Source organism: Gobio gobio, assembly GCF_949357685.1.
Source record: "Gobio gobio genome assembly, chromosome: 13".
In the NCBI taxonomy this organism is placed as follows: domain Eukaryota; kingdom Metazoa; phylum Chordata; class Actinopteri; order Cypriniformes; family Gobionidae; genus Gobio; species Gobio gobio.
This window is the reverse complement of record NC_137106.1, coordinates 8,841,448-8,865,765: the sequence shown is the minus strand read 5'-3', so window position 1 is coordinate 8,865,765 and position 24,318 is coordinate 8,841,448. Positions and strand designations below refer to the sequence as shown.

The 24,318-nt window shown below is 39.6% G+C and overlaps 1 protein-coding gene across 1 annotated transcript in view; it reads right to left on the bottom strand.

Annotated features, from left to right (window-relative positions):
- LOC307136653 (CAP-Gly domain-containing linker protein 4) overlaps nt 1-24,318 on the bottom strand; it is a 109,167-nt gene that overhangs the window by 38,149 nt on the left and 46,700 nt on the right. The window contains exons 7-9 of the mRNA XM_079833879.1: nt 23,133-23,378; nt 18,478-18,613; nt 15,864-15,995 (exon numbers count right to left, since the gene is read on the bottom strand). Of these exons, the coding sequence (XP_079690005.1) occupies nt 15,864-15,995; nt 18,478-18,613; nt 23,133-23,378 (514 nt within the window). The remainder of the gene's footprint in view (nt 1-15,863; nt 15,996-18,477; nt 18,614-23,132; nt 23,379-24,318) is intronic.

Here is a 24,318-nt window from a genome sequence, read left to right as displayed (position 1 = left end):
GTTTGGGGATGTCCTCTTCCTGTTCCATCATGACTGCTCACCAGTGCACAAAGCATCGGTCCATAAAGACATGGATGAGCGAGTTTGGTGTGGAGGAACTTGACCGACCTGCACAGAGTCCTGACCTCAACCCGATAGAACACCTTTGGGATGAATTAGAGCAGAGACTGCGAGCCAGGCCTTCTCGTCCAACATCAGTGCCTGACCTCACAAATGCGCTTCTACAATTCCCATTAACACACTCCTAAACCTTGTGGAAAGCCTTCCCAGAAGAGTTGAAGCTGGTTTAGCTGCAAAGGGTGGACCAACTCCATATTAAACCCTACGGATTAAGAAAGTTAATGTGCATGTAAAGGCAGGTGTACCAAAACTTTTAGCAATATAGAGTAGATATCAGTAAGTCTAACATATCTATACTAAAAGCCCAAAAATATATTTTGATTTTCATGGGGACTTTAAGGCATATAGCAAGAATTCCGAGGGACACTTTTATTTCCAACCCATACTCATATTATAAGCTTATCACTAACCCTTAGTGTCACGCCACCTAGTGAAGTATGTGCCTGGCGATCGGGATTTCCTCAATCAATATGCAGCAATACAGTTACATACGCTAGTCTCTCAGAACTAAACATTTCTTGGAGGTGCCACTGATTCTGCAGGGGAACGTGCACAGCAATTGCAGTAAAATGCATTCAAAGTGAGTCTGATTTTGATGTTCATGATATCATGCAGTCAATTTCTGATGTTTTTCCACACATCTTTTTTTTTCGTCACGCATCACACAGAATCAAATCAAATAGAACAAGAAAATTGCTCCCAGATACCATTAGCGTCTCCTTCTTGCCTAGTCAACAGTATCTCATGCGAGGCAGATCACGTGTGCTCCAGCCCTATTGGTATTCACAACGTGGTGCTACTTCTCATTTACATAACGTTAAATTTAAACACACCCCCAATGTACTGCCAACGGTCGCTGTCACTTGTGTCAAGCTCGAAGTAGCTGACTTTTGGTCCCGTTTGACTGCAAAGTGCCGTCAATGTGAATGTCCCTTGAGACAAATGTTAAAAGTGTAATTCATAGATTTAATAAGCTTTGCAAGTGCCATTTTAAATGGTCAAACCAATTAAATAATTCATAACCAATGATTATAATGCTAAATAATTAGCATGATAAAACAGGCGATTAAAACATGTCCAACATGAACATAAAAACTGAACAGGCAAGAATCTGACACAGAAATTCAGGCCTGCCGACAACTAAAAGTCACTTGACATGTTTTGATGTGACATCTGCTAAACAACGTGCTTCCCAGTTGACTGGGTTTATTTTATAAAACAATATATTTTGGCTGAACGACAAAGCTTCAAAAACTGCTTAAGCATTTGCCTATTTAAATCCAAGCAGCATTTTGTTTTTTGTGGCCGAGCAGTGAATTATAATAATAATATTAATAATCATTCAAAAGGTAGCTACTGATATGGTATCTCTAGGTATGGCTCAAAATCCCTTTCCCAACGCATACATACAGGATTTGGCTTCTATTTTATTTATTTATTATATTTACATCTCAACAAGCAGCGTGATTTGATTTGAGTTATAATCCATGTCCATGGCTCAAACGGTGCAGGACCAGATTCATGCCAAAGTTTAATACGTACTGTAGGGTAAGTTCAGTAAATACTAATAAAACACAAAATTACCAAAAATATGGCAGAAACTGACATTTATCAAAGTCACTTTATTTAATTATTTTAGCATTCCAGCCCTTTGAAGCCTGTCTGAGTTCCAGCCAAATGTTAATCTTGTGGAACCATGGAAAAGTGCCCAAGCCTTGGCACAGCACCACAGACATCTAACAAGACCTAAAAACTTTATCTACTTCACTTAAAGTATCCAAGAAATAGGCCACATGAGAGAAGCAGCTTTAACCTTCTAGCTCTTGCAAAGCAGTTTGGAATGAAGCCTCTCATTAAGCTATCATTTTCACAGACCTTCATGGGCTAAAGAGTTCATTAAGGAAGCAAGTTTAGAGGCTAATTGATAAGCGAGAGCCAAGACTTTTGGATTAGACACAGTTCGGTGTTAAAAGTCCAAAAATGTTATCTAAACCCAAAGTGCTGGACCACCCTCCTTTAGGAGATAGCAGTGGTGTTGGAGGAATGTAGAAAGAATTCAAATTCAAGGACATCATCTTTTTACTGTTCTTGGAGGTAGAGAGTATGAAAAGCATAGACTTATAGATATGTTAAAAACAATACTTAACTATTTATTTTTAATAAAAGAAAATTGCAAACATGAGCAATATAGTGTTGAAAATGGCAAAAAGCCAAATTGTCTTGTTGTCAAACATTAGCAAACCTAGCAGTCCATAATTAAAAGTTTCTGAGAAACGCTGTTTAAAGCAGGGCTCTGAACCGGTTCAAGGAACGAAAACAAAAACTGGAAACGAACGAAATTTTAAGAGGAACAAAAACGGAAACGAAATCAAAATCAATTTGAATCGTTCTGAACAGAAACGTTAATTTGAAATGACCATTAACCGGTTAATAACGTTATTTTATCGTTCTCTTTAATATTTTAATTTGGCAGTGACCAATCATGAACAGCATGTGACGTTGACGGATCAAGCGTGAGTGAAATGCCCGCGCAGCAGTCATCTATGAATCTACCGGTAACGTAAGTCAGTAGAGCGCGCATTTTCATGCCTCAAGTACATTTCTTTCCCCGCTGAGGTCTACAATGAAAGCGCAGGTATTGGAGGACATTCTTTTCGAACGTTTAAATAAGCAGTACGGACTTTAAACTCAAATAGTCTGATTTAGGCTGATTTAGTTTATGGATTTTGTTTAAGCCTGTCCAAGTAGGTACTAGCATCTATCAAACATTTTTCCTATAGTCTTTCAGATTGCCAATACAGGACAGGTCAATGTTTTCTATATAGACGGTTGATGCTTCGTATTAAATGGTATGTTATATTGCATTAAATGATCAAGCTTTATTAGCTGACTGAATTTGATTATGTGATGCAAGGACGTGTTGCGCAGTGTTTGCTTTGAAATTAGCAGTTGACGGTGCATTAAAAGAGCAATGGTTATCCAGTTTATTTATTCTTTATTCATGCATTTTTTAAAACAAGTCGTGTTGAAAAAAAGTTATGTACAAAGAATGTTATCACTCTTCTGAAAATAATTAGGCATTAGAGGCCACTTTAGATAGTCTAACACTCCATTAAAACAGGTCCGCTGTTTATGCCTTGTAATTAATGCATGTATTTCTGGTTTTAAAAATGTTATTAAATAAATATTCAAGTTTAATTACCATGTGTTATATTATTATTGAGTGAAAATAAGTCTATTTATACATATTTGTTTAAAGTATAGGCTTAATTAAAATAACGTTATTAACCGGTATTTTTTCATATCAAACCGTTTTCGGAACAGTAATGTTTATTGAGGAACGCAAAAACGGAAACGCTATAATATCGATTCTGCTCGGAGTGAACCGATTGATATTTTTTTCCGTTTTTAAGCCCTGGTTTAAAGTGGATCGGACTGAGCCACACACGCCACACACGTAGCCAATCAGCAGTAGGGGGCGTGTCCACACATGTTGGGGGAGGAGAGAGAGTGAGCCAATCAGCAGTAGGGGGCGTGTTCACTCATGATGGTGGAGGAGAGAGAGCCAATCAGCAGTAGGGGGCGTGTTCACTCATGATGGTGGAGGAGAGAGAGCCAATCAGCAGTAGGGGGCATGTTCACTCATGATGGTGGGTGAGAGAGCCAATCAGCAGTAGGGGGCGTGTTCACTCATGATGGTGGAGGAGAGAGAGCCAATCAGCAGTAGGGGGCGTGTTCACTCATGATGGTGGAGGAGAGAGAGCCAATCAGCAGTAGGGGGCATGTTCACTCATGATGGTGGAGGAGAGAGCCAATCAGCAGTAGGGGGCGTGTTCACTCATGATGGTGGAGGAGAGTGAGCCAATCAGCAGTAGGGGGCGTGTTCACTCATGATGGTGGAGGAGAGTGAGCCAATCAGCAGTAGGGGGCGTGTTCACTCATGATGGTGGAGGAGAGAGAGCCAATAAGCAGTAGGAGGCGTGTTCACTCATGATGGTGGAGGAGAGTGAGCCAATCAGCAGTAGGGGGTGCGTCCACCCATGATGGGGAAGAAGAGAGAGTGAGCCAATCAGCAGTAGGGGGCATGTCCACTCATGATGGGGGAGAAGAGAGAGCCAATCAGCAGTAGGGGGTGTGTCCACTCATGATGGGGGAGGAGAGAGAGAGCCAATCAGCAGTAGGAGGCGTGTCCACTCCTGATGGGGAAGAAGAGAGTGAGCCAATCAGCAGTAGGAGGTGTGTCCACTCCTGATGGGGGAGAAGAGAGAGCCAATCAGCAGTAGGAGGCATGTTCACTCATGATGGTGGAGGAGAGTGAGCCAATCAGCAGTAGGAGGTGTGTCCACTCCTGATGGGGGAGAAGAGAGAGCCAATCAGCAGTAGGAGGTGTGTCCACTCCTGATGGGGGAGAAGAGAGTGAGCCAATCAGCAGTAGGGGGCATGTCCACTCATGATGGGGGAGGAGAGAGAGTGAGCCAATCAGCAGCAGGAGGGTGTCCACTTATAATGCGGGAGGAGAGAGGGTGAGATTTGAAGAAAGACTGTAGAAAGGGAGATGGCTGAGAGACATTACAAAAGAGAAAAGGTCAGAGGAATATCACTGGTTATGGTCAGGCAAGAGCTTTAGGACCTGCGGTAATATTAGAAAAGCTTTCCAGCGCTGGAGAGACCGAAGCAGGAAGGCCTGAAATCAGACACTGAGGTTGAGTTATTTCTCCTCCACCCTTGAGTAACATTGGTTTTGCTGTTTCACAGAAGCAAGATATGATGTTGTTGTAATGTTAGCTATAATAACAGCACAGTTTTGAGTGCCATTGTTTGTCAGAAACTGGAGCTGCCAGCGAATAACAACCAACCCTTGCTTGGATATACTCTTGTGAACTGCATTTTTGTTTTTCCTTGTCCCCTTCACTTTATTTTTTGCAAAGCATTATTTTGCTTTGATTCCGCTATGATAAAGAGACATCTACCATTACATTGTTGTGTGTTTATGCATTTGGGGGGTGGAGCAATGAAGGGAGTGTGTGTTTGTTTGGGTTGATTTCAAATATCAACAGTGTTTCTCAGAAATCACTTACTGGGGCTTTAATGTCACAAACTTCACCTATAGAGAGGGTACAAAGGAGCAAAGTGTGCATTTGCTGGCTGTTGGAGCGAAAAGGTCCTCCACGCCACCTCAAGCCACTTTTATGATTTATTTTCCCACTAAATGTGTTGCTCCATCAATGTTCAAAACAACTTTTTTTTTCTGCAAGCATACACTATGGGAGCAGTTAAAAAGGTGTGCACCATTGTACTCCACTGTGCTCTTTTATGTGAACCTGAATGAGACTACAAAATTGACCTTGGGCACAAATGGTTAAAAGTAAGGAGTAAAAAAAGGAATATTAGCTTTGAGAAAAATGTCTGTTTGCAGAAGCTACTTGAAATAGTCTTAGCTTGTGCAATTTGAGTCGGCATATACAAATGCTTTTGAGTTTTAAGGCCACAGTTGTTCAGAATTGTATGATGCATGTAAAACAGAGAATGTACATTGTGTTCGACACCACAAAAACAAAAGCATCAGAATCATTAGTACCGTACACAAGGCCCACTCAAAGCAGCAGCATCCACTGGAGTGTTACGACACGCAGTCCCAGAGGACACCTTAATATGCTAATATATGCACAGTGAGCACACCAAAACAACCAAGATGGGTGTCATCCCTGACCTTTACAAACATTATTAAGACAAAACAGTTCAATATTAACACTGGAATAATATTGCATAAACAGACAGACATTACTAAAGCAGAGAACACTGTAGATCATGTTGAATCTGTACTTGACTAAACTAGAAGTCTACAGGTAAGATATTAAAGAGATTGTATGTTACAGTGTTTTTACCACGGTTAAGGACTAATCTTACACAAAGTGAAGTATCTATAAAAGGCCTTTAATTGTGGTCAAATCTCTGAAACGCAACCTCTTGTGACTTGCAAAAAGAATTGCAAGAACTATCTGTTAAAGATAATAATCAGAATAAACCATTCCTCCAGCAATTCATATTTAAGCAATATCACAAAAAACACTATAACAATAAAATAATAGAATACAATTTCAAATCATCATAGGGGACAGAAAAGTTCCCCTAATGAAAGTTTTCTATGTTTTTGCTATTTTAAAACTGCTTGAAAATCAGCTCATCTAAGAAAACTGAGACACTACAGGTGAATGTAAAAGATTTGTCTGGGAACATTAATCATGCAGACAGTCAAACACTTTTAGTTTCCCATACGTTCTCAGACTCGCAGGAATAAATTTAGAACATATTTATTCTCAACAAATACACGCATATGTCAATAAAAGTCCTAATTAACTTTGTCAAGCTGAATCTCGAGGACAAGCTATTTCGGCACCATTAAAACATAAAGCTTGCATACATTGCAATGCATTGTGATGTGCCAAACGAAATAAACACTTAAAGAACCGCAAGTAGCAAAATGCAAATGAATTATAAACGAGTCCATGAAATCTGGTTCAGTCCATTTAAATGTGGTACGTGGAGTGTTTTAAAGATGCTCGAAATGAGAGTAAAACATTCACAGCACATCTTATGAAAGTCAATTTTATGCAGCCCACCCAAAACATTTATGGCCCACCCTAAAGCAAAACCATTAAACCCGCGCTATAGACTCATCGGCTGTCGTTATGGATCGCATTGCTCAAAGAAATAGCCTTTTATCATACTGAAATCAACAAAACATCATTTCAATCAAATATAAAAAAGTTTTTTTCAGTTTGCAAATTATGTAGTTGGACTTTTAGAGAGACTTTAATGTGAACTAGGTTCTAAAATGAAAAATGTAACCTCTTTTTTCTTCTTCTTCAAATCACATTTTCAACCAAAAATGTATAGCACACAGGTTAACAATGTAAATCATTTTCTGTATGATTTTTTTTAGTACATCTCCAACCAACATTAAAGGGGATGTCTAATGCTATTTCATGCATTCTGACTTAAAGGTCCTGTTCTTCGTGTTTTTTTGAAGCTTTGATTGTGTTTACAGTGTGCAATATAACATGTGTTCATGTTTCGCGTGTAAAAAAACACAGTATTTTTCACACTATTTACTTATCTGTATACCGCTGTTTCCACTGTCCTAAAAACGGCTGGTGATTTCCTTGTTCTGTAAAGTCCCTCCTTCAGAAACACGTAACGAGTTCTGATTGTGCAAGCGGTTCCTGTGCTGTGATTCGACCACAGCTTAGCGCACGTGAAAGCGGTTCCTGTGTTGTGATTCGACAGCAGCTTAGCGCACGTTGGAAAGGTCACGCCTCTTAACGGAGAGATGTATGCGTTCAATAATCTCTACAGCGTCCCTGGGAAAGCCAAACAAAGGTGATTTGACTCCTGGATGAAAATAACAGCGTCTCGATGACATGGCGATAAACACACTCAACGCAACAGTTCCTTTTCTCCACGCGACCGTCCGCTTCTCCACGTGGGACAGCAACAAGACCGCGCCCCCTTTTTCGCGTTTCTTTGTGGGCGGAGGTTAGTCTGTTCTACTGCTCTACTGACGTAATTAAAGAAGGAAGTACCAGGATGTAGTCCAAGCCAGCCGTTCGCTGTAGGCTTTGAAAGGGAACTTCTGTTAAATAAAATATCTCGCTTGGCATTGAACTTTGAGCTTTATAATTTTACAGGTATTATTTATGCTCTAACAGCAACATTACACACTAACTAAAGTTTGAACAATGGAATCGCGAAGAAGGGGACCTTAAGGCCTGTATACACCGGGACAATTATCGGCAGCGTTTTTCGGTGCGTATTGAGTGTTCACACCCAAGCGATTTTCACTGGCGATGCGCCGAGTGAACGTACAAATTCAGTAGATGGTGCTGCGCCACTTTACACTTCTGATACTCGCTTGTCACGCAGAAGAAGAAGAGAGACAGTATTTACGTGCTTGCAAAAACCACACACACTTTTTGCTTACTGGCAAGCAGTATTGGCAGCTCATCTTCTTCTTTGTGTACCTACTTCTTCTTCGTCGTATCAATGTGTGCTCGGCAAGATCGTTTTGTGCTTGAGCGCCACCAAGTCGGGTTTTACTGTAACTTCAGCAGCTCCAGGCACGTGAACAAAAGCGCAGATCTCATTGGTCGGCCAGTTTTTAACGCGTTGACCGATTTTTTTTTTTTAATTGCGCTTTTATGCCTGACGTTTGTGCATGTCGGTGTGCACACTCACATTGACGCCCTTTGTTTAGTCACGAGGCGTTAAACGTCGGCAATAATCGCGCGCCTAACCCTAACCCTAACCCAAAACATTTATGGCCCACCCTAAAGCAAAACCATTAAACCCGCGCTATAGACTCATCGTCTGTCGTTATGGATCGCATTGCTCAAAGAAATAGCCTTTTATCATACTGAAATCAACAAAACATCATTTCAATCAAATATAAAAAAGTTTTACTGTAACTTCAGCAGCTCCAGGCACGTGAACAAAAGCGCAGATCTCATTGGTCGGCCAGTTTTTAACGCGCTGACCGATTTTTTTTTTAAATGGCGCTTTTATGCCTGACGTTTTTGCATGTTGGTGTACACACTCACATTGACGCCCTTTGTTTAGTCACGAGGCGTTAAACGTCGGCAATAAACGCGCGCAAAAAACGTCCCGGTGTGAACAGGCCTTTAGGGTGTACTCACACTAGGCAATCTGAACCGTTCCCAGGTGCGTTTGACCCCCAAAGTCTGGTTCGGTTGACTAGTGTGAGTGCTCCATACCGTGCCCGGGCGCAGTTCGTTTAACCGGCCCTGGCCCACTTGGAAGCGGTTGGGCTCGGTACCCATGTAGTGTGATCGCTAACCGCGCCGGAGCACGGAACAGCTGTGCGCTACTGTCATCATTACGATGTATGTAAACAGCAAACTATTACTACTTGAATACACTTTTCGATTAAATCAAGTATATTCAGGTTTATAATGGTCCTGGGGCCGGATTCACGAAAATCTTCTTAAGAAAGAAGTTACGAAAATTCATAACGCTTCGAAGCTTCATGAGGCCGTGTTTTGAAATCGTCATCACTATACAAGTCGTTATTTAGGGCGTTTTTGCGCACAAAAACTATTCCCGCCGATTCATAAAGTTATTGTAGAACCACTGTAGTGAGATGGACTTTGTAACGACGTCTTTAGTGCCTTTTATGGGTCTTGAGAGTGAACCGTGCATTGTGCCAATGGAGGCCTTTCAGAGCCATCAGATTTCAACTAAAATATTTTCATTTCTGTTCCGAAGATGAACGGAGGTCTTACGGGTGTCGAACGACATGAGGGTAAGTAATGGTAACACTTTATTTTGATGGTCCCTTTTGAACATTCTGTTGACTATAAGTAACTTTGCTACTACATGTCAACTAACTCTCACTAGAGTATTAGTAGACCGTCTGCTTAATATCTGCTAACTCTTTATTGTGATGGTCCTCCAACAGACATTACACTGACTATAAGTAACTTTGCAACTACATGTCAACTTATTCAAACCCTAACCCTACCAGTCTACTAATACATTACTAATATTCTATTGAGAGTTAGTAGACATGTAGGTGCAATACTACTTATAGCTAACAGAATGTTCAAAAGGGACCATCAAAATAAAGTGTAACCTAAGTAATTAATGACAGAATTTTCATTTTTGGGTGAACTAACCCTTTAACATTACCTCAGCTCTTCGTGATGAAGGAAATCTGACACTGCTGAGGAAATCTGATCCTGCTGCGTCTGTGACATGACTTTTGTTCGGCTCACTCAAACTTTATTGAAAAGACACGTTCAGTTTTTAACTGTAGTGTTTATTCTCTAACTGAACGAAATTATTGTATTACTATGAAGATCAAAACGACGGTGTACGGAGTGGCCTCGTAGGGCAGCGAAGCAAGTGCATTCTGGGAGTTGTCTTTCATCCACATGAGACAAAAATAAATTTTCTGTCTTTTCTCAGTTTTCTCTACAACCAGATAAAATATTATGGTTTACTACAAAAGGGTTAAAGTGGTAACAAGCACACCGCTTCCATCCCCCTTTTTCATGACAAATTACTGCCAGTTTGTTCAGACCGATGTGAGGACTGCTCATTAAGCTTGGCTTCACTGGACAATCAATCAACGGGGAACACAATCCAACACAAATCCAACACGGCCCACTATTCAAATCACCTCGGGAACAGGAGAGAGGAAAAAGAAACACCTTGAAACGGCACTGATTAGAGGACCACATGGAGCCGCCGTTTCTTCAGCGGTGGCTGAGAGGACAGTGACATCATTAAAGTGTCATTATAAAGACAATGTGTTGCTTGGATATGGTTATTGTGAGCACGTTGGAGGTGCACGCGGATGCATTTTGGCAACCGTGTGTTTGAATGTGCGTCAGAGTTGAAGACGGCCCACAAGTGACTCACAAGTGCCCTAGAGAGCATGGTTTCTGTCTCCTTCCTGTGCGTATTAGTCTTAATGTGGACTGCGTGACTCACAAACCAAAATGAAAATGAAGAATGGAAAAAAAAAAGGTGCAGAGAAATAGAAAAGATCACAACAAAGAGGTTTAAGAACAAACAGTGGGTGGGCATAACCAGGCTGCTTATTAAATATCATTGTGGCTTTTTGAAAAGATGTGATAATTATTTCAGGTCTTACAACTCTATGGCAGAAATTGAAGGATTAGTTCATTTTAAAATGAAAATTATCCCATGATTTACTCTGAAAAAGCTTAACTGGCGCGACGTATGACGTATTGTAAACGCTTTGAACTGCGAGAGGCGTTACAAGTTGAATACGGAAGGTGGTCTGGCGGAAGCTAGATATCGTACTTGATAACATATTAAATATGGATATTTTTCTTACAGAAGGCTTTTATTAACCCCCCGGAGCCGTGTGGAGTACATTTATAATGGATGGATGCACTTTTTGAGCTTCAAACTCAAACTCAAAACCCCGTCACTGCCATTATAACGCTTGGAAGCGTCAGGATATTTATTAATATAACTCCAATTGTGTTCATCAGAAAGAATAATGTCATACAGACCTAGGATGGCTTGAGGGTGATCAGTAAATCATGGGGTAACTATCATTTTAAAGTGAACTAATCCTTTAAGTTCATAAAGTAAATTATAAGGAGGGATTAAATATTCACAAATATGTAAATAATAGTACCTGTTTGGTGTGAACTGCATGAAATGTGTGAAGAAATGTCTAGGTTCTCTCCTTACAAAAGTAATAATAATACTAGCAAAAAATATTACTAATAATGAACTGACTGACTACTAGAGTCAACTAAAACTAAACCACAAAAACTATTTTGTTACTTGCAATAAAACACATATCTAATAAATATGACAAAAATACAGTAACAAAATATAAAATATATACTCATTTAGTATCTCAATGATACTAAAATAACACTGCTGACTGATTGACCGACTAACTAAATACAACATTATAATTTTAATGATAATTATTATTATTAGGACATTAAAATTTTATTTAGAATTTAGACATTTTCTAGCCTGGATGCCAGCCGAACTTAGCCCCGCCCACAACATTTGAGCTCGGGCAGTTCGGACCAATGAAATTGTCAGGGCAGACAATGATGGACAGATGATAAACAGTAACGTAATCATCCACGTCATCAAAGGCGCTTGGGTTGAATTTGTTCTAATCCTAAACGGAGAACTTGTTCGTATATATATTCACCTTTACTATTTCTCTCAGAAATGATGATGGTGTTGATAAGTACTCTGTGTATCCTTAAATTCTTTTTTTACAACACCAGCAAAGATCGTTTACAATCATCTTTTTCTTCTAACGTTACTTATTCCAGCGTGCGTGCAGACAGGGTTGCCAAGTTTTTACAACAAAACCCGCCCAATTGCTACTCAAAACTAGCTAAAAACAAGCCCAATAGCTATCCGAGGGGGTTCTCCGGAAAAAAAGGGCATTTGGGGGGTAAAATATGTGTTATTTTGGCAGGGCTGCCAGCAAAAATTCGCATTCCTGGGTCTGTATATCACATAATTGGGGTCGCTTCAACCCGCAGACATGGCAACACAGTGCAGTTGAGTTCTGTTGACATTTGACAACTAACGTTATGCGTCTCTCCGTTGCTCTGATTGGTTGTAGGTCTGTCCAATTGAGGTCTTTCCTGGTTTGGTTGAAACACGCCCCATAATCACAGCCCAACGGAGCAGTATCAGACTCAAATTCTGACTAGAACTGAGTATGATGACGTCAGGCTAGACATTTTCATTAGTATTTAGCAAATGTTGCCGCTAAATTCTCACGAGCCTCTAAACGTATTGACAGACAGATAATAAAAGCAAAAAGGGAAGGAAAAACAAACAAATCAAAAAGTAAGAGAGCAAGTGGAAAAGCATTTTTCGTATTACAATGCCTTAAGGGCTTTTCATAAAAGTGCTTTTGCCACACAAAGCTGTTGAGATCCATATGTCTGGATTTAGCTGTCTGAGTGGACAATACCTGAGCCCTGGAGGGAGAGACAGTGAGAATGCTTGTCGAGGAAAACAGATCAACAAATTTACACCAATCTGGAGTAAAGACCACCAAACACTCAGCAGGCCACACAGACAGAGCAAGGGCAGGTCTCTAGTGTAACAGAGGTGATGAGAGGAACTGCTGTTCATCAGCATTACTGCACTAATGGAAGCCTGAGTGGGGACACTATCTCTCTCGGCAGACGTATATTATGAGAAACGACAGTCTCGGCAGGTTACAGGATGTTTAGGCTATAATAGTGTTATACATACTGTACTTAAAACCGATGCCCTTAGCTCTGTGTGTGGGAGATATGTTTGTCAGTAGTTGATGCAATCAGGGCTTGATATAAACTTTTTTGCTCACCAGCCACTGTGGCTAGTGGTTTTCCAAAGTTACTATATCCAGACAGCATTTTCACTGGCCACAATTTAGTTGTTAGGAAATTTGTTGTTGGCTATATGTAAATTACCACAGTAGACGTCCAAATCAAGTCTACATGAAATGTATAAAATAACATGACAGGTCATCAAAAGTTGTTTGTCTGAAAAAAAAAAGATTTTTATTTTTATCAGCTATGACATATTTAAATCCTGCATATTTTGTGTATAAGCCCATACAGTAGCCTACTGAAATACATATTTTCATGTGATTTGACAGTTTATTTGATTAAATATCAAAAACGACACCTAGATGAACGCTTTACAGCTGGTTTTATGGCTGCAAGCCATTCTCTTCAAATGCTATCGAAGTTAGAAACGTGTATACCACTGTTGTATGTGATTTTAGAGAACAACTCTGTGTTTAAGCGATGACTAATCTGATCGTCTCTGATTATGACATTGCATTTATAAACTCAACAGACTTGCGTGTGATTGGTTATAATGCACATCGTGATTATAACAGACGCCTTTTGAGAAGACCCGCCAAAGTGGCTAGTGGGAGTGATTGTGTTAAACACCACAGCGTGTGTTAATATCAAGGCTTGTACGCAATGTATCCTTTTTATTCCCCATCAACATCACAATTTTACACTCAGATATATGCAGTGTAGGGGAAACTCATTACAAGTAACCTGAGTTACATAATAATATTACTTTTTCCAAGTAACTAGTAAAGTAACGCATTACTTTTCAAATTTACAACAAAATATCTGAGTTACTTTTTCACATTCATTTGACTGACAGCTCTCCTGCCCCCATGTTGAGAAAAATAAGTGCAGAGGCGTTGTGTGTAAACATGAGGGTTATTGTAGTTCTAGACTAAATGTGAGCATTTATTTATCTCACTTGCACAATAAAGATTCTGTCCTCCTCAAAATGAATAAAATCAGTCAAATGCAAAATTAGAGTAATATGCAAACCTCCAATAATTAAATGTTAAATAAAACAACTATTTGTATGCTTAATCTACCTTTATATTTAATTTACCAATGTCTCGCTGCTGACCTTTGATAATGAAAATTACTAGATTTTTTGTTTTTATTGGTAAAACTTTTTTCTCCTGCATCCTATTCTACCATTATCCAGAACGGCAGCACAGCAGAGCTGCGCCCTCTACTGTTCATGCGTGAATTTGCATTTTTACCTCAGCCTGGGGCTTATTATTTCAATTTTGGTATGAAAAGGTAACTTTTTTGTTATAAATAAAAACAAAAACAAGCCCAGCCCAGGTGAGAAAAAGCAACGCAAAAGTAACATAACACATTACTTTTCATAAAAAGTAACTAAGTAACTCAATGAGTTACTTTTTAAGGGAGTAACGCAATATTGTAATGCATTACTTTTCAAAGTAACTTTCCCCAAAACTGGATATAGGTCCTGCAACTGGTCATGATTAAATGTGTTTTTTCACGTATTTTAAGTCACTTGTTAATGTCAAATGGTCCTGAAGTGTTGGCCACACTATGATAATATGAAAATATCATTCATGATTAATATTTTGTGACCCTGGACCATAAGTCATAAGTCGCACGGGTATATTTGTGCCAATAGCCAAAAATACATTGTATGGGTCAAAATTATCCACTTTTCTTTTATGCCAAATCATTAGGATATTAAGTAAAGATCATGTTCCATGAAGATATTTTGTAAATTTCCTACCGTAAATATATAAAAAATGTAGTATTATTAGTAATATGCATTGCTAAGGACTTCATTTGGACAACTTTAAAGGCGATTTTCTCAATATTTAGATTTTCAAATAGTTGTATCTCGGCCTATCCTAACAAACCATACATCAATGGAAAGCTTATGTATTCAGCTTTCAGATTATGTATAAATCTCAATTTTAAAAAAATGTACCCTTATGACTGGTTTTGTGGTCCAGGGTCACATTTACGTGGTATCATATCAGCAAGAGATGCTGTTCTGAATATCAGCACGACTCTGATTCGCCCGCAGATAAATCACAGCCAAGTTTGATTTTTAAAAAATATTGTATGATCTTTTGTCATTGTCAATTAGTTCAAAAAGTTCGAAACATTGCATGTCTCCGAGCAGCATACAGTAGTTGTATTTCATAACTGAAAGAATAAATATTTTTGAACAAATTGATTGAGTGAATAATTCAACGATCTGCTTGTTTCTCCCGCAGAAACGGTCACAGCCCTGTTTAAGCATACCATAGTTATTGAATTAATATAAGGTCACAAAAGCTGCACAAACAATTATCATAAAGAAATTAGCAAAATTCTAAGGCTAAAATAGTTTTAGAGCAAGTACAGCAACAGAATGTGCAATTTTCAAAATGTCAACTTCCCTTGTAAAAAATCCCTTTCAGGCTTTTCTGTCATGGATGAGCTTAAATGAGTCATTTGTCCTCTTTCTTGTGCATGTGACAAAAACAGAGGTTATGCATGTTAGAGTGATTCCCTCCACACATCGGTGGGTGTCACGTCTATATAAACGGCCCCTGGGGAGAACGCTATAATGGCACACAAGTGACGTTAGTTCCCTCGATGATTGCTCAATTTCTTCAGTGCTCTCATGGCTTTTTATTGTCTCTACAGCCCCGAAGGGGACAGAATAAAGTGGTAACGGCAACTGCTTTATCACCACTATCGCTGTTCACACTTGTGTAAGTTTATTTATCAAGCAGGTCCTCTGGGATGGTAATTAGCTTCGAGTCTGTGGTGGCCGCTGGGTTCCTCCTGATATTGGGTTGATGTGCTGTAAAGAGGATCATTAAGCAACCGGGTCAGTGAGAAATGTACCTGTGTTGACCTTGGACGTGACCCGCGCCAAGTCAATTCGTCTAGGGTGGGGGACAGGAGCGGAGGGCGGGCGGGGACTGTTTTTCCGTCGCTCCGAGAGTTTGCTGACTTTAGAAAGGGGGGCAAAGATTCCTGGAGAGGGTCAGAGAGAAATCATTTTGTCAGGAATTGAGAACAGACAAGAATGCAAGAGCTAAATGGTAAGCTGAGAAGGAATTGAAAAAGACAATGCTTGAATGACAGGGCCAACTAATACAAAACAAAAAAAACTAGCATGATATGATACACATTGTATTAATTGTGATACATATGTGAAGACTCCATATAATGCAATGTGTGTCAATATCATAATTGTGGCAGATATGTATCAAACCGCCACATTAATAAAAACAAAACAAAAAACATTTAAGAATCAATGTAACATTTTGAGACCTTTCATACACTGACCAGGCATAACATTATGGACAGGTGAAGTGAATACTGATTATCTCTTCATCACGGCACCTTTTAGTGGGTGGAATATATTAGGCAGCAAGTGAACATTTTGTCCTCAAAGTTGATGTGTTAGAAGCAGGAAAAATGGGCAAGCGTAAGGATTTGAGCGAGTTTGACAAGGGCTAAATTGTGATGGCTAGACGATATCATAGTTTGTTGTGTATGGGGCCGCATAGCCTAAGACCAGTCAGAGTGCACCTGCTGAAAGCACAGCTGCCAAAAGCATCAACAGTGGCACGTGAGCATCAGAACTGGATCACGGAGCAATGGAAGAAGGTGGCCTGGCCTGATGAATCACGTTTTCTTTTACATCACGTGGAGCCGCCGTAGGCAGTGTGATGCTTTGGGCAATGTTCTGCTGGGAAACCTTGGGTCCAGTAATGTCATAATGTTATGCCTGATTAATGTATATGCTTGCATCAAGCATGCTCCCAATAAAATGTCATCCTATAATGGTTGTCATAGTTGAACAAATATTCAACACGGAAGAGACATCTAATTGCTCCTGGTTAGCAAGCTGGTTAATAAATAAACAAACATACATGGTGTAAATTACACTCACAAGTCACTAGTTATGCTCAACGCCATTGTCCCGTGTCACAATCATGGATGGTTAAGACAAATACTACAATTAACATTTCATGGTCATAGTAAACATAACCCTTCGCTAGTCATGAAAAAAAATGTCGCTCACTAGTTAGCTAGTTATGCATATATATGCAGGTTTTTTTTTTTTTTTTGTAATTATGTCAGTGTCCAGCACTTTGGCTAACCTCGGTTGTTTTAAATGTGCTTAACAAATAAAATTGTATTGTATTGTATTGTATTCTATATCGTCAACTGTTGTGGCTGGTTAAGACAAAAACTCAGATCAAAATAAAAAAGACACGATTCATTGGCGCTCTAACGTGTTGCCTCCGGTTAACTAGTTAGTAAATGGACTTGCTATACTCAAATATTGTTGTAACACTTGTCAAATTTGTAGCTGGTTAGTGAAGTGACATGGCATGACTTTTGTGTGCCTGGTAAGCTAGTTAGTGAAAATTTTAATGAAAACTAGTTTGCTACTTATGCTTCTATATAAGGTCATATCATGTCATATTTGTGAAATAAATATTGCAAAAACTAAGATCAACACAGTCGAGTCAACTAGTTACTAAACATTATACTCACTAGTAAGCTAATTATTTAACATTAATCTTTGCAAGTAACTAATGTAAGAGTGGACTCCTGCAAATGGTTCAATCTGCAGGGTTGCCGGAAGACTAAAGAAACATTATCACAAATATGGAAGAATATTCGTCTATTTCCACCCACTGCAACTTATACCAACGACGGAAATAAGTGCAGTAACAATAGCAAAATATGTTGGAGAGCGTTGCTATAATGTGACTATATTGTATTGCAATAGGGAGCACTTCAAAGTTAATACTAAATCAAAACTAGTTGGCACAGTATTGGTAATAGAAAGGATTTAATGACAAAATCTGGTTATGGTTACACTTAAAATAGTTTCAAAATGGATGTATGAGATGATAAACTTATCCCATCAATCGTACACAGCATGAATAAAATGTTACCTGAGGGAGAGAGAGAGAGAGAGATAGAGAGAGAGAGAAAGAAAGAAAGAAAGAAAGAGAGAGAGAGAGAGAGAGAGAGAGAGAGAGAGAGAGAGAGAGAGAGAGAAGAAGAGAGAGAAGAAGAGAGAGAAGAAGAGAGCAAAGAAGAGAGAGAAGAAGAGAGCAAAGAAGAGAAGCCCCAATGACCCCTAGAGCCAGAGAAAAAGAGAGCCAGAGAAAAAGAGAGCCAGAGAGCCAGAGAAAAAGAGAGAGAGCAACAGTTCCAATCTTCTTTTATACCTTTCCCTGACCATGTGACTGAAACCAAATGTTTTTCATTTAAACTGACCAATCAGACCAAACTTCCCCCACTGTAAAGGTGTGGCACCCATTTGGCATACAGGCCTTTCTTTTGTCTTCCAAATGGCCCTTCTGATAAGGAATGTGGGTTGACAACAGTAAAGCAAATTTCTTTGTTGGATTTCAAATATCAAATATCTTTGATTATTTTCAATTCCTTCACTATAATAAGAGAAAACCATGAACATTTAAACTCTTACCATGTTTAATCGGGCAGGTGAAGTACTGGACGCCAGCTACCGATCCATCATTCTTGCCCACTGGTTGGTGAAGCTCCACCCCAGCCCAAAGACCACCAGCAAACTCGGTGCTGCCACAAAACCGCAGAGTCCCGACCTTACAAAACAAACCAGAGGCTAGAGTAAACTAGGATTTACACATTTCCTTAAAGCATTCAATCACGGGACCACAAGAGCATCTAGAAACACTGGCGAACGGAGGGGAGGCTCTGTGGGGACAGCGTGAGAAATGGTTTTCTGGCCGCGTGGGCTGCCGAGGTGATAATACATGTTCAATAGACCCGTTTCATGCACTCTTTATCTCGCTCTGTACTCCGGAGGGCAATGAAAAGTGATTACTTCTTTATTCCAGAAACAAACAAGCACATTCGCACAGAGCGGCACATATTTAGGCTCGTTCGACCGGTCGCCGGAGAGCCGACCTTGTTTTCTTATGCGCCGACATTCATAAACAGGCAAATGAGCTTGGATAAAAATAACGTTAAAAAGAAAAATGGGGATCAAAGAAAGCCAGCGGCGCCTAGGATCCCTGAAGATAATGGGGTTTTGATTAGCCAATCTGTAGATTCCCGGCACTCTGCTCACTTTAGTCCCAATGTGGCGGAGGATTTCATTAATGGATAATTCGGTGTGTAGGTATGCGAGTGCGAGAGCAGGTCAAGAAAACGTAAAGGAATTACTTCTGCAAGGAGAAAGCAGATGAGCACGCACTCTGGTCTCTAAACTCTTTCGGTTGTCTGACCCGCTATTTTCCAAATGGGTTTGAGAGCCCCAGCCGATTCCCTGTCCATTACTGATGATGTCACAATTGGCATGTAGGACAGATTAGATTGCGTGGCAGCTTTAGGATACCGTTCACTGACATTTTAGTTCTTTGCTAGGAGCAGTGCATGAAGTAATTTCTTTCTGACAACTCTCATTTTGCGGAACATTGTGTAGGCGCGCGCCTGTTTCTATTAAATCTGATTTCTCAACGGCTTCAATCAATATCAATCACAGCAAACCTGTTATGTTCGAACACTAGCATCCATAACCCCTGTCCTTACATTTGATGTGAGGACCAGCAAGCACACACACATCTCCTTGATTTTTGAAGCAGACAGATGTACAGTTTTCACGCACACACACTTACAGTGAGGAAAATAAGTATTTGAACACCCTGCTATTTTGCAAGTTCTCCCACTTAGAAATCATGGAGGGGTCTGAAATTGTCATCGTAGGTGCATGTCCACTGTGAGAGACATAATCAAAAAAAAAAATCCAGAAATCACAATGTATGATTTTTTAACTATGTATTTGTATGATACAGCTGCAAATAAGTATTTGAACACATGAGAAAATCAATGTTAATATTTGGTACAGTAGCCTTTGTTTGCAATTACAGAGGTCAAACGTTTCCTGTAGTTTTTCACCAGGTTTGCACTGCAGGAGGGATTTTGGCTCCACACAGATCTTCTCTAGAGAAGTCAGGTTTCTGGCCTGTCGCTGAGAAACACGGAGTTTGAGCTCCCTCCAAAGATTCTCTATTGGGTTTAGGTCTGGAGACTGGCTAGGCCACGCCAGAACCTTGATATGTTTCTTACAGAGCCACTCCTTGGTTATCCTGGCTGTGTGTCGGGTCATTGTCATGTTGGAAGACCCAGCCTCGACCCATCTTCAATGCTCTAACTGAGGGGAGGAGGTTGTTCCCCAAAATCTTGCAATACATGGTCCCGGTCATCCTCTCCTTAATACAGTGCAGTCGCCCTGTCCCATGTGCAGAAAAACACCCCCAAAGCATGATGCTACCACCCCCATGCTTCACTGTAGGGATGGTGTTCTTGGGATGGTACTCGTCATTCTTCTTCCTCCAAACACGTTTAGTGGAATTATGACCAAAAAGTTCTATTTTGGTCTCATCTGACCACATGACTTTCTCCCATGACTCCTCTGGATCATCCAAATGGTCATTGGCAAACTTAAGACGGGCCTGGACATGTGCTGGTTTAAGCAGGGAACCTTCCGTGCCATGCATGATTTCAAACCATGACGTCTTAGTGTATTACCAACAGTAACCTTGGAAACGGTGGTCCCAGCTCTTTTCAGGTCATTGACCAGCTCCTCCCGTGTAGTTCTGGGCTGATTTCTCACCTTTCTTAGGATCATTGAGACCCCACGAGGTGAGATCTTGCATGGAGCCCCAGTCCGAGGGAGATTGACAGTCATGTTTAGCTTGTTCCATTTTCTAATGATTGCTCCAACAGTGGACCTTTTTTCACCAAGCTGCTTGGCAATTTCCCCGTAGCCCTTTCCAGCCTTGTGGAGGTGTACAATTTTGTCTCTAATGTCTTTGGACAGCTCTTTGGTCTTGGCCATGTTAGTCGTTGGATTCTTACTGATTGTATGGGGTGGACAGGTGTCTTTATTCAGCTAACGACCTCAAACAGGTGCATCTAATTTAGGATAATAAATAGAGTGGAGGTGGACATTTTAAAGGCAGACTAACAGGTCTTTGAGGGTCAGAATTCTAGCTGATAGACAGGTGTTCAAATACTTATTTGCAGCTGTATCATACAAATAAATAGTTAAAAAATCATACATTGTGATTTTTGGATTTTTTTTTTTATAGATTATGTCTCTCACAGTGGACATGCACCTACGATGACAATTTCAGACCCCTCCATTATTTCTAAGTGGGAGAACTTGCAAAATAGCAGGGGGTTCAAATACTTATTTTCCTCACTGTATATATGTGGTTTACATGGACTCTCCATAGGCGTAATGGTTTGTATACAGTACAAACTATAATACACTACCCTACCCCTAAACCTACCATTCACAGAAAACCTTTGGCAGTTTTTGAATTTCAAAGAAAGATGCTTGGTTTACAAGGACACAGGAAGTGACCTCATAAACCATGTTTACGTTGTAATACCCATGTCATTCATTATGCACATTTGTGTCCTCATAAACCATATATTCAAGAACACACAAACACACACGTTGGGTTTCCATGTTTTATGCAGACTTTCCATAGACATAATGCTTTTTATACTGGAAAAAATGTTTATTCTGTCCCCTAACACAACCATCAGAGAAAACATTTTTACATTTTCAAAAAACATAATTTAGTATGATTTATACGCTTGTTTTCCTTAGGGGGAAACATTTTGTCTCCACAACGTAGGGAATACGTAAGGTGTGTGTGTGTATATATATACACCTCAGCCACAAAAAAAGTTAATATATTATATAAAATTTAAATATATATATAGGGTTTAGGGATGCCACAATTCTCAATATAATATTGAACCTTTCGGTACGGCATTCACGGTTCAATACGCGCTTGTGAATTGCATTTAAATAATGATTTTTTTCTACAAATTCTATCATTTGCCTCCATCCCAATACTGAACAACGCGACATACATTCACATAACACGTTAGTGGTAGAGTTATACTCACGCAACACTATAGTTATTCACAATCACCAAAGTTCATTCTTTGCATGCGTTTTAAAGCCTTGCCGGTCATTCACGTGCTTATGCACTGTTTTAACATGCGTTTTTCCGAGCGCGCAGACTTAACGCCTGTCAAACACGTGATTACTGGACTAAGTAGTCTTACTGCTAAAATTACTTACTAAAATCGGTGTGTCTGTATATTAGATGCACGCAGGTCTTAAATTGACAGCAGCGCAGCCTATAGTGAACACGCTGTCCTTAAAGGGACAGTTCACTTCTAAAATTATGTCAATATTGACACACTCTAAAATTGTTCTAAACCTGTATTAATTTCTCGATGACAGAATTTTTATTTTTGAGTGAAATATCCCTTTAATGTTAATACAACAGCAAAAGACAAAGAGAAAATCACTCACTGCTCTTGACTGAAAGGCTTTAATACAGTAGCTTTAATAAGAATCAATGTATATTTTATAGGGAAGTCTATGTAGTGTTTTATTTTTACATTTATTCATTCAATTTCATACTTAAATGCTGCTGTACTGCTCTGAGCTGCCAGTGTAAATCTGTATATATATTTATTTATATTATACAATACACTAGGAATGTTTACAAGGCTTTTCTATTTAAAGTAAAGTTCTAAGTTTAAGTAAGGTTTTTCAATTCTTTTAAGTAAAATAAAGAAAGAGTATTGCAATAAAGAAATAGTCTTTTTTCTCCTTAACCTCTTGCTGTTCCTGTCGCTTAAGAATAGAATAGAAAAAAACTGATGTGACAAGTCATCAGAACCGAACCGAAAACCGTGGTTAAAAACCGAGGTACTGTATGTATTGAACCGTGGACTAACTGTATTGTTGCATCCCTAATAGGGTTTAGGTCTATATATATTGGGTTTATATAATACATATTTTCTACATAGATAGATCATCAGGATATTTATTAATATAACACATAATTTAATATATTTATTAATATAACAATGGCTTGAGGGTGAGTAAATCATGAAGTAATTTTCATTTTAAAGTGAACTAATGACCAGAAGGGTCCAAATACTTTTTGAGGTCACTGTATGTGCCATAAAAATATAAATAAATATGTTTGCTCCTGAACAGCAGTGCAAGAAACACTGCTGTGCTTATTACACAGTCAAATACATGACGAACTTAAGCAGTACCTTTTGACCAGCGATGACAACTTTGTCTCCAAGGTGAAGGCCCATACTTGAAAGCTGGGCACAAGCTTTGTCCGACAGGAGACCTGGAGGTCTGGCAGGCAGGAGAGGGAGAGGAGAGTCGGGCCTGGGGAGGACCTCCTGCAGCAGTGCACGCAGCTCTTTAACCTGGACTGCGGCATCAGCGATTTCCAGAGGCATATCTAGAGGCTCTGGAACAACATCAGCCGGACACTGGCCCTTATCATTCTAAAGGGGTAAAGACAAGTAACACACTCTTTAAAAGGTTTGGAAAAAAAAATTGTAAAAGCATACAATATCCTAAATGAAATAGTGACAAATGAATGGACAAAACCAACATAATGCATCTTAGAAAGGTGTCAGGCCACCAGAGGAGCATCATAGAATCAAAGAATGAATGCAATGTCTCAAAACAACTTTGTATTGATTTGCAGGATGGATTTTCCTTGCATTTGTCACCCGTTTGTATATACCACAAATACCAAGAGCCATCTTTAGGAAAACTGCTTTGTTTCACAGCTAACAAACTACTCAATGATAAGTATTTAAGCTGCAGTCAAGCAACTCTTTTTAAAAAAGCAGTTCGATTCACTACCAGCTACTTACATAAAGTGTCTAACTAGACTGAAGCTATTTAAGGAGAAACATCTTTTTAATTATACAACTGATTGTATTTTCATGACGATCTTAATCAGGATCTCAATTAGGACGGCTGCCTTAAACTTAAACACATAAATCCACACTAAATAAAACAGAAAAGCAATAAATATATAACTAGAGTGAAAAAATAAGGGGGGGGGGGGATACATATATTCTATATTGCAAAAGTTTTGGGACGCCTGCCATGAACATAAATGACATCCCACTCTAAATTCGTTGGGTTTAATATGGAGTTGGCCCACCCTTTGCAGCTCTAACAGCTTCAACTCTTCTGGGAAGGCTTTCCACAAGGTTTAGGAGTGTGTTTATGGGAATTTTTAACCATTTTTCTAGAAGCACATTTGTGAGGTCAGACACTGATGTTGGACGAGAAGGCCTGGATCGCAGTCTCTGCTCTAATTCATCCCAAAGGTGTTCCATCGGGTTGAGGTCAGGACACTTTGCAGGCCAGTCAACTTCCTCCACACCAAACTCGCTCCTCCATGTCTTTATGGACCTACGCTTTGTG